The 11231-nt window shown below is 52.3% G+C and overlaps 1 protein-coding gene across 1 annotated transcript; it reads right to left on the reverse strand.

Moving 5' to 3' along the window:
* Positions 1 to 871: 871 nt before the first annotated feature.
* Positions 872 to 10958, reverse strand: LOC311633480 (kallikrein-13-like). Its single transcript, XM_084906228.1, has 6 exons — positions 10910 to 10958; positions 10298 to 10363; positions 7411 to 7600; positions 6684 to 6952; positions 4497 to 4633; positions 872 to 1861 (listed from the first exon to the last, which is right to left on the reverse strand). Exons 2-6 carry the CDS (start codon positions 10353 to 10355, stop codon positions 1673 to 1675), a joined length of 843 nt encoding a protein of 280 aa, XP_084762354.1. The 5' UTR covers positions 10356 to 10363; positions 10910 to 10958; the 3' UTR covers positions 872 to 1672.
* Positions 10959 to 11231: the final 273 nt, after the last annotated feature.

Below are 11231 nucleotides of genomic sequence, written 5' to 3' on the forward strand. Positions count from 1 at the left end.
TTCACCGTGTCTACAAACGCGCCTGGCTTCGGAGAGGCGTTGACATGTAAATAAACAAACTGTATTTGCCGATACCCAGTGCCAGCACCGAATAGACGTGTACAGGGAGAAACAGATGCAACACCTTTCGGACACTTGGCAGAGGGGTTGCTGTTGCCACCCAGAGTGACATTTTCTAGGGAACTGTGCCAATAATGGCGGGGAGTCCTCAGTCCTTATCCTCAAAGCAGCGCTCTGAGGAAAGAGGAGGAGTCCTGTCTCACAGGGGAGAAGAGGCGGTGAGTTCCAGGACTTGTTCAAAGCAGGGACCCCAGTGGCCCGAGCATTCGATCCTTGTGTGCTGAGGTCATGGGCAAAGAGGAGACCCCAGCAGGGGGCACTCAATGAGGGTGTCCCTGGAGGAGACAGATGGACAGGATCTGTGATGGACAGTAGGGTTTGGGCATGGAGACTGCCCCCCCTGGGGATACTGAACCCCGTCACTCTATATTCCAGCATGGGCTCGGGGATTGAGAGAGAGGGAATATTGCCAGGGGGTCAGATATTGACAGCATGTGGGAGGTAGGCAGGGATGGGACATTTGGGAGGTCCAGAACCATGTGAGAACAGACCATTGGGAGGGTCCAGTGTTAGCTGCGATGTCATGCAGAAGGGCATCACACCAGAGATGCTGGGCACGAGAGTATGTTGTCGGAATGAAATGTCATGGGGAGTCTAGAACCTTCTTGAGCACGAAACATAGAAGGATCTAGTGGCAAGGAAAAGACCTTGTATGCATACATGCATAACCCATGGACACCGACAATGGGATGGTGAAGGCCTGGGGCAGGAGGTGGGGGTGGCCTGGAGGGGGTCCATGGGGTGGGGGGAAAGGAAACCTAGGTAATACTTTCAACAATAATTATTTTTTACAAGCACAGAAAAATCCTATGGAATCAAAGGCTAATATGCAAATCAGCCAAATGGTGGAACGGCAGGTTGCGATGATGCACACTGACCACCAGGGGGCAGGTGCTCAATGCAGGAGCTGCCCCTGGTGGTCCGTGCATTCCCACAGGGGGAGTGCTGCTCAGCCAGAAGCCGGGCTCCTGTTTGGTGAGTGCATAGGCGATGGCAGGAGCCTCTCCCACCTCCGTGGCAGTCGGACATCCCGAGGGCTCCTGGACTGTAAATAGGACACAGGCCAGGCTGAGGGACCCCACCCTGAGTGCACAGATTTCATGCACCGGGCCTCTAGTCTAAAATAAAATATTGGCAATGAGTACGTATCCAGAGGGGTGTGGGATATTTACAAGAATGGTGCATTCATGGGACATGGACCATCGCTGGGATGGGATGGAGGTACCTAAGGATCCCACAGACAGAACTTTTGGATGGTGATCTGGGTTGAAGCAGAAACAGTTGGGAGACCCAGAACGTATCTTGGTTGGGACTCTCGGGGGAACTGGGGAGTCTCAGGGGTACAACGTCTGGTAGACCGTGATGCCAACAGGGGCCGAGTGCTTTTGAGACACTGAATGTCATCTGGGGTGTGGCATTCTGGGAACACGGATCACTGGGTCAAGTGCAACGCTCTGGCAGGGGCGGGGATGGGGTGGGGGAGAGACCTGGGCAAACTGTGGAAGGAGGGCTTCGAGGGCGTGCAGAGGAGGTGGGTCAGGCAACCCGACTTTTATTGTGGGCCCTTCGTCCACTCCTGCTCTCGGGGCCTCTGTCCTCGGATGGTTTCCTGGATCCACGAAATGTACTGAGAGACGCGGGTGTAGACTCCGGGCCGGTTGGGCTGCCCGCAGGGGAAGTCTCCCCAGGAGATGATCCCGTGGAGCTTTCCGTTGCAGACCAGGGGGCCTCCCGAGTCGCCCTGAGTGGGGGAGACAGAAAAAAAAAAGGGGGTGTGTGTCCTTGCAGGGGCCTTGTGGGGCGAGAGTGAAAGATGGAGCAAGGCAGACATGGAGGCAGAGAGAGACAGAGGGCTATGGGGAGACAGTGAGTAGCAAAGACAGGGAGGAACAGATAGAAAGACAGACTCAAAAACAAAAACAGCCCTGACCGATTTTGCTCAGTGGATAGAGCCTTGGCCTGGGGACTCAGGATCCCAGGTTCAATTCTGGTCAAGGGCCTGTACCTTGGTTGTGGGCACATCCCCAGTAGAGGGTGTGCAGGAGGCAGCTGATCGATGTTTCTCTCTCATTGATGTTTCCAACTCTCCCTTCATCTCTGTAAAAAAAAAAAAAAAAAAAAATCAATAAAATATATATTTTTAAAAATTAAAAAACACAAACAAAAAAAAACAACTCAAAAACAATACAGAATCCAAAACAAACAAAGATAAACTCAGAGGGACAGAGAATGAGAGACAAGTCTGCCCCCCCCCCCCCTCCCCTCGCCCCATCTCAGTGAGAGAGAGACACTGAGACAGGGGGAGACTTCTGTGTGTCTCCGTTTTTTTGTTTTGTTCCCATTTCATGAAAATGGTGAAAGTTTACCCCACACACCCATCCTTCTTTCTCCTGACCCCCAACCTGCTCTGGCTTTATGGTGTCTTCACGCCATCTTACTATTGAGCTAACCCGGTCACATCTGGGTTGACTTTTCCTCATGTCCGGGACACATGTTATTACTACCAATAAGGCTCTCACCATTGATTCATTATCACACCCTTTCCCATGGAGCCAAGCCTCCACTTAAGAAGCGTCCTCTAGCCCAGCCAGCAGGGCTCAATGGTTGATCATCGACTTATGAACCAGGGAACAGGGTTCAATGCCCGGTCGTGGCTCATGCCCCTCGGTTGCGGGCTTAGTCCCCCATGTGGGACCTGCAGGAGGCAAACGATCAATAACTCTTTCTCATCATTGATGTTTCTCTCTCTCTCTTTCTCTCTCTCTCTCCCTTTGCATTCCTCTCTAAAATCTGTAATATGCTAATTAGACCAGACATCCTTCCAGACAACCTATTGGATGAAGCTGCAAGGGAAGCCCAGGTCTGGGTGCCAGAAGGAATCTGGTGTCAGCAGCCAGGGTAAGGAAGGCCTACTCTTGCACAAATTTTGTGCATTGGGCCACTAGTCCTCCTATCTAATAAAAGGTTAATATGCAAATTAACCATCCTCCATCACACAGATGGTGGTGCCCAGTCCTTTCAGCTCCACCAGAATCCCCCAGTCCTCAGGGAGAGGCCACTGAGAGTGGACAGCATGAGCGGCCTGGCAGAATGCTTGCTTCGTCACCACGGCGACTAGGCAAGCTTTCTGCACCTGGCCGTGGATGGGCCTCTGGGCCATAGAGAGCCTCTGGGTAATGGGTGTGGAGCGACCAGGCCCTGCAGAAGAGATACTGATGCACGGATTCGTGCACAGGGCTACCAGTCCCATCTAATAAAAAGAGTAATATGCAAATTGACCATCACTCCAACACACAAGGTGACTGCCACCATGTGGACACAAGATGGCCACCAAAAGATGGCCAGTAGGGGAGGGCAGTTGGGAAGGACCAGGCCTGCAAAGGAGGGCAGTTAAAGGTGACCAGGCCTGTAGGGGACTGCAGTTAGGGGCAATCGGGCTGGCAGGGGAGCAATTAGGCATCAATCAGGCTGGCAGGGGAGTGGTTAGGGGGTGATCAGGCTGGCAGGCAGGCGAGCAGTTGGGAGTCAGCAGTCCTGGATTGTGAGAAGAATGTCCTACTAGGATCGGGCCTAAACAAGCAGTCGGACATCCCTTGAGAGGTCCCAGATTGGAGAGTGTGTAGGTTCGGCTAAGGGACACACACCCCCGTGCACGAATTTCATGTACCGGGCCTCTAGGTACAATAGAGAAGAAGCCTCCTCTATTTTACCTAGCTGTCATTTTTGCCCATGTAATATCCATTTTACCTTATTTTGTTAACAACATTCTGATTTTTTTTTTTTTTTCATGTGTGGAATGGCCCCCGTCCCCTAGTCCCTGTCCTTCCCAGCTCCCACCGTGAGTCATGTGACTCTGACTTGGTCCATCAGAGAATCCCACAGCTTGAGCCCGATGGAGGTTCTAGGACACATGACATCCGTCAGTGCCCTGCTCAAGATGTTCCTATGAACCTTACCTCTATTACACGTGCCCCTGGATCGATCCGTGCCTGAACCAGGGACCTCGGGGCTTTCCAGCTTTAAAAGCCAGTGTTTGCTTACGGCAGTTTGAATTGGGTTTGTTTGTTGCTTTTCTGTTTGTGGGTTGTTTTTTTTGTCAATTGCAACCAAAAGAATCCTAACGTGTATGCATGTCAACATCAGAATCTTGCAGCCACTGTCAGCCACAGCTGGGGCTTACGATGAGGTCTATTTGCCATCCCATGGGTACTCCCTTTTGCCTTAACCTTCTACTCGAGGGGACGTCTCACCTTACACAGACTAGTTCCCCAAAGGCTAGAAGCAAATCCTTCCCCTGCAGCATCCGTCCCCACCTCCATTCTGGCTTGACACCCTGGCCCATGGCAGCCCCCCACCCCAGCCCCACGCTCCCTCACCTCACAGGAGTCCTTGCCGCCCTCTCGGGAGCCGGCGCACACCATGTTGCGGGTGATCCTCCCCGGGTAGGCCTGCCGACACTCCTCATCTGAGCGCAGCTGGATGTTGGCACACTGTAAGGTTTGTGGGAAACTCACTGGGGAGGAGAGAGAGAAGGTCTGGGGATAGCTGTCTTGGACAGGCTGTGAGGCAGGAGTTTGATAGGACAGTTGGCAGAAAAGGGATATGGGAAGAGGGAGATGGGGGAGAACGTGATGGGAGAGACAGAAACGTGGAGAGAAATTGGGGAGGGGTGTCACGGAAAAGGAAAGTAGAGGGAGAGATGGTCCGAGAACTGAGTGTGAAGAGACGCAGATGAAGAGGGAGAGGAGAACTGATGCATGAAGACAAGAGAGAGTGGGGAGAACTAGGAAGACAGAGGAGGTGAGAGGGAATGGGGGATGGGGAAACCACAGGAGAAGTGGCAAGAATTACAGGATAATAGGGAAGGGGTGGGAGAGAGATGGGGCATGCTGGGCGGAAAGACACAGAATTGAAGATGGGAGAGTACGGGGATGGCTCAGGACTCTGCCACTGTAGATCAACTTTATATATATTATACACACACACACACACACACACACACACACACACTGAGTGGCCAGATTATTATGCATTCATAGATCATAATAATCTGGCCACTCAGTGTATATCCTATATAATAAAAGGCTAATATGCAAATTGTCCCCTTGACCAGCAGGCAGGCAGGCCAACCACCCATGTCCCCTCCCCATAGCCAGGCTGGCTGAACCCCACCCATGCACAAATTCATGCACTGGGCCTCTAATACATATATATATACTGAGTGGCTAGATTATCATGCATTCAGAGATCATAATAATCTGGCCTCTCAGTGTGTGTTTGTGTATATATATTTATAATATATATATAATATATATATATAATATATACACACACATACATATATAACATTTATACACAAAGGATAAAGCAGTTTTCATTTTATTATATTTAATTACTATATACCTACCATAATATACAATTTACATACAAATATGTTTAAATAAATGCATAAATATAAAATTATATTTTGGAAACCTAAATTTTTATAATTTGCATATTGATATACAGATGTATGATGTATATTTTAATTTTAAAATGTTTTTGTTTTTTTAGAGAGAGAAAGGGAGAGGGAGAGATAGAAACATTGATGAGAAAAACATCAACATCAATCAGCTGCCTCCTGCATGTTCCCTACTGGGGATCCAGTCTGAAACCCTGGCATGTGCCCTGATTGGGAATTGAACCAGCAACCTCCTGGTACATGGACTGACGCTCAGCCGCTGAGCCACGCCAGCCAGGCATATAATGTATATTTCTATAAACATGCACATAATATGTAGACTCTATGAAGTTGTATATATTTATAAATTTTTATAAAGACATATAACTGTATAGTATATGACTTATAACCGTATATAACTTTATAAATTTATATAAAAGATATCTGTAACATAACGTTATATATTTATAAATTTATATTTATGTAAAAGATATGCATAACTTTATACATTACGTTATCTGTAATACACATACGTAAGTGTATGTTCTTCTTGTTTCTTTAGAACCATATATTTTTTTTATTTTCGTTTTTATATAAAAAGGAATCTCGCTGTGGCCAGGTAGCTCAGTTGGTCAGAGCATCCTCCTGATTTGCCAAGGTTGTGGGTTCGATCTTCGGTCAGGGCACATACCAGAAGCAACCAACGAATGCATTCAACAAGTGGGACAACAAAACCAATTTGTCTCTCTCTCTCTCTTCTTTCTCTCTAAAAATCAACAACAGCTGAGACTGGTTTGGCTCAGTGGATAGAGTGTCTGCCTGCGGACTGAAAGGTCCCAAGTTCAATTCCGGTCAAGGGCATGTACCTTGGTTGCGGGCACATCCCCAGTGGAGGGTGTGCAGGAGGCAGCTGACCTAGGATTCTCTCTCATCGATGTTTCTAACTCTCTATCCCTCTCTCTTCCTCTCTGTAATAAAAATCAATAAAATATTTTTTTAAATAAAATAAAAATCAACAACAAATTTTTATAAAGTGAATCCTCCTCCAACCTACTGTCCTGCCTCTGCCCACGTGTCCCCCCCCCCCCCCGCCACCTGTGAGACTGCCTGTGTGGGTACGTACCCCGGGGGCTGATGGTGGTGCCCCAGCCGGACACCCGGCAGCAGGTGCCCGCCGGGAGGCAGTCGCTGTGCGAGAGAGGCAGGACGCGGATGTGGCTGGAGAGACGGACGGGCGACTGCAGCTCCAGCAGCATGATGTCGTGGTCGTGGTTCAGGTGGGTGGGGCTGCTGTGGTACTGAGGGTGGGGGATGGAGCGGGCGACCTCCCGCACCTGCTCGCCGGCCTCCGCGTGCCCCAGGGCGTGCTTGCCCAGGGAGACTGTGTATCCCCTGTGGGGGCAGAAACAGGGTGCTTAGAGAAGATATGTCCCTCCCTAACCCCTCCCAGCTCCATCACACCTTCTCCATCTTCTCCCCCATCAACTCCAATCCCATCTGAATCCTCTACGACTCAGTGTTTCCCAAACTTTTGAAATATGTGTACCCCTTCTATAATTTTCGTTAACGCTGAGTACCCCTCGTACTCATGAGAACGTAGAATTAGGCGCAGCTAAGCGCGGTGCAGTGTATGTCCCCACCAAACTCTTCCTGTACCCCTGGGTGTACGCGTTACCACACTTTGGGAAACACTGCCAAGGCCATTCCCGTCCCCAACCCCCTAACTCCACCCAAACCCCATTCTCGCCCGCTCACCTCCAAACCGGAAAGGACTTCAACCTCATCCTCAAAGGCAAACTCCACCCAGTCCCATTACCATCCCACCCCCGTCCTCCCCAGCCTCCACGTACTCCTTCAGACAGTGGGCTGCAGTCAGGACCCATCGGGGATGGACAAGGACTGCCCCGCAGAGCAGCCGCCCCTGAACCAGCAGGGCTGCCTGCCAGGGCTGAGAGTGGGGAGGGCAGGTGTAGCCGCCGGGGAGAAACCCATTGGTCCCGTTGGTGCTGTTGATGATCTTGGGGTACTCCTGAGAGAGGCCTGGGAGAGGAGAGGGGATGTCAGAGGCCCGGGGTTCCGGCAGAGGAGGCCTGGAGGTGCAGTTCTCGAGTTTGGGGAGAGGGTCAGCATTAGCTCTTGGTGACCAGGAACAGACGAGTCATCTCTCAAGCTCTGGGAGATGACTCGGGGCAAAGAGATGACAACGTCCTTTTCCACAGAAGTGTCATCTCCTCCACGGGGCCGGGGGTGGGGAGGAGGGAGGGATAGGGGGAAGGAGGGTAGAAGGGTTCACGGAATGAAGATGTTTCTGATAAGCTTTCTCCCCACCTGCATTTTCTCTCTCATTCCACCACGGGGATGGATTTCAAGAGGTAGAAGTGAGATGGACCTCCACAACCTAGGCAGCATCCATCCCTACCTCCATCCATCCATCCATCCATCCATCCATTTGTCCATCCATTCATCCATCCATCCACCAATCTATCCATCCATCCATCCATCCATCCATCCATTCCTCCTCCATCAATCCATCCAACCATTCATCTATCCATCCATCCATCAATCCATCCAACCATTCATCTATCCATCCATCCATCCATCCCTTCATCCCTCCCTCTCTCCATACATCCATTTGTCCATCCCTTCATCCATCCATCCACCCACCCATTCTTCTATCCCTTCATCCATCCATCCATCCATCCATCCATCCCTCCATCCCTCCCTCCCTCCATCCATTTGTCCATCCCTTCATCCACCCATCCACCCATCCTTCCATCCATTCATCCATTTCTCCCTCCCTCCCTCCATCCATCCATCCCTTCACCATCCATCCAACCATTCGTCCACCCATCCCTTCCTCCATCCATCCATCCATCCCTTCATTCATCCATCCATTTGTCCATTTGTCCATCCCTTCATCTATCTACCCATCTGTCCATCCATGCATTTGTCCATCCATTCATTTGTCCATCTGTCCATCCCTTCATCTATCCACCCATCTCTCCATCCATGCATCTGTCCATCAATCTGTTCATCCATCTGTCCACCCATCCACCCATATGTCCATCCATCCATCCACCTATCCATTGTCCATCCATCTGTCCATCCACTCATCCGTCCATCCATTCCTTCACCCATCCACTCATCTGTCCATCCATGCATCCATGCATCTATCTTTTCAACATCTTATTTACTGGGTTCCTCTATGGCTTCAAATACCATCCATAGGCTAACTACTCCCCAGTTCAAAGTTTGCAGGATTCTGAATCATCTGACCTTTGTTAGTCTCCTCGAGCCCATCCCTCACCTCTCTCCTCTTCACTCACTCTGTTCCAGTTTCGTAGATCTGTTCTCAAACCGACCAGGGCCTTGGCACTTGCTGCTTTCTCTTTCTCGACAGTTCTTTCTCCAGGCCTACCAAATTCAATATGGTGGCACTAGCTGGCGTGGCTATTTAAATTTAGACTCCTCAAAACGAAACTTAAAAACTCAGTTCTTGCCCTGGCCAGTGTGGCTCAGTGGGGAAGTGGACGCCCTGCACCAAGGGTGGCAGGTTCAATTCCCATCAAAGGCACACACCTGGGGCCTACAATAACGAAGATGGATTTCAGGATGTGGGGGAGGGGACTGGGCAGGCACGGGTTAGAACCCTGCTGCTGTCTAGGGCTGGCCCCTCCTGTTGGAGGCTTGGGTTTTCCAGCTGCGAAACTGGAGTAATTATAGCTCAGGTCTCTCCTAAGGCTGTTGAGGATTCCACAAGCCAATGCATGTGGAGCTCTGATCCTAGGGCGTGGCCCCCAGAAGGGGCTGGGAGTGTTGCCAAAGGACACCAGGCACCCAAACCAAGCCTGCTGCCAGGTGCTCCTGGCCCCCTCCCTCCACTGGGACTTAGCTCCAGGGTCTAGTCCTTTTGGGGGGGTAGGGAGGAGGAGGCTTCCAGACAGTGAGCTGCCATACCTAGCCTCCTGGCTTGATCCTTAAAAGCCATCCCCTCCTGCAACAATTGCAGCTGGTGATTGACTAATCATGTGGGTAATTTGTTGGGATGAGGTCTGCAGCCGAACCCACGGGGCTCTGGGGTCACCCCAAGGATGAGAGGAAGAACTGGGAGGTTCTGAGAATGGACAGAGAACACAACTAATAAGGTCCTGGTGACCACGATGACCAACCAACCAACCAACCAACCGACCTTCCACCTCTTCCATCTGCCGGCCATCAGCACAGACGGGCGCTAGCTACCTCATTTCATTTTAATATTCGCAGTAACCCTTGATGGGCAAAAGTGCATTTGCAGTGAGGAGTGCTATGCAAAGCACGATATTGCTATTATTATCATTATTGATTATTATTATTAATTAAGGATTGCATTCTTTCCCATGCGAACAACGGTAACCCTACGTTTGCCCAGCCCCGCCTGCCCCCATTTTACAGATGGAACCACCGAAGCACAAAGAAGCGAAGTCACTTTGCTCCTAGGGGCAGCGTGAAGACTTGAACCCGTGTCTAGGAGGCCAGGAGGCCTGGAATGGGGGAGGGGATGGAGGGGGAAGGCTGCTAGGGACAGGAGGGAGACTGACCTCAGCCCTGAAACCAGGTCACTCCGGGATTAAGCAGGAAGTTTTTGGGGCTGTCCCCAGAGGACCCTGCCCGGAGTGGGAGGTGGGGGGCAGGGCTCGCGGCTTCCCCTCCCCCCATTGTCTGCAGCAGCCACCCCACCCCCGCCCCCGCCATTCTTACCACTTGACGAGGTGAAGGCCGTGGTCAGGAAGGCGATCACACTGGCCAGGGGCCACATGGCAGCTCCTGGGTTTGGGGGGGCGGAGGGGATGGGCAGGGCTGGGGGCAGGGCGGGCCGAGCCTGAGAACTGGGAAGGCAGGTGTGAAAGGGCCGCCCCCAAACCCCCATCTCTGACCCCTGAGCTTCCCAGGTGCAAACCCGCCTGCCCTCTGGAGAACCCTGGCCCTCCTCCTGCTCCCCAAATTCATCGGGGGGCGGGGATGGGGGTGGGGACGTGCACCCTAGGGCACTGGCTTTGCCAGACCTGGACCCCAGGTAGCCAGCCAGTCCCTCCACCCTGCCCTGCAAGCTGGGCCCTCGGTGCACGCTCCAGCCCCTCTCCTCGGCCCCGGCTTCCCCTCCTCCCGGGGTTGGTTCCCACACCTGCTCTCACCCTGAGCTTATCTCCCTGCGCCTGCAGCTCCCGGTCTCTGCAGATTCCTATCTGCACCTGAGCCTCAGGTCTCTCTCGCCACCTCCCTGACTCAGCTAGGCTCCCTCTGTCCCCCCTTCATTTGCCCCACCCTCCCCTCCAAGGCCCCAGCCCCTGCCCCAAGGCGCCCGCACCTTACCTGGGCGAGGGGCCCCGGGAGGAGAGAGCTTCTGCGGCCGCCAGCTGCCTCCAACTTCAGCCCCGACCCATGCCTTTTAACCCCTGACGCCCTCCCTCCCCCGGCGCCTTCAGCATTTCCCGGTCACTGGCCTACCCCTCTCCACCCCCGATGGCTCAGCAGGCTGTGCCAGGCACCCCCCAGCCTGGGCTTGGCCTCACGCTTGGGGCGGAGCTTTTGGGACAGACTGGGACCCAGAGGTGGCTCCTCCCAGGGCCCAGCTGAACCCACAGTGAACTCTGAGGAAGGCAGGACACCCACCTAGGCGGAAGGAGAAAGCCCA

Source organism: Pipistrellus hanaki (assembly GCF_964339955.1).
Source record: "Pipistrellus hanaki genome assembly, chromosome: 15".
NCBI classification, from domain to species: Eukaryota; Metazoa; Chordata; class Mammalia; order Chiroptera; family Vespertilionidae; genus Pipistrellus; species Pipistrellus hanaki.

Coding starts and splice junctions, on each gene's coding strand:
- LOC311633480 (XM_084906228.1), bottom strand. CDS start 10,355: ATGTGGCCCCTGGCCAGTGTGATCGCCTTCCTGACCACGGCCTTCACC. Junction 7,601..10,297: donor GGCCTTCACCTCGTCAAGTG/GTAAGAATGGCG, acceptor CTCCTCTCCCAG/GCCTCTCTCAGGAGTACCCC. Junction 4,634..6,683: donor CACCACCATCAGCCCCCGGG/GTACGTACCCAC, acceptor TCTCCTCCCCAG/TGAGTTTCCCACAAACCTTA.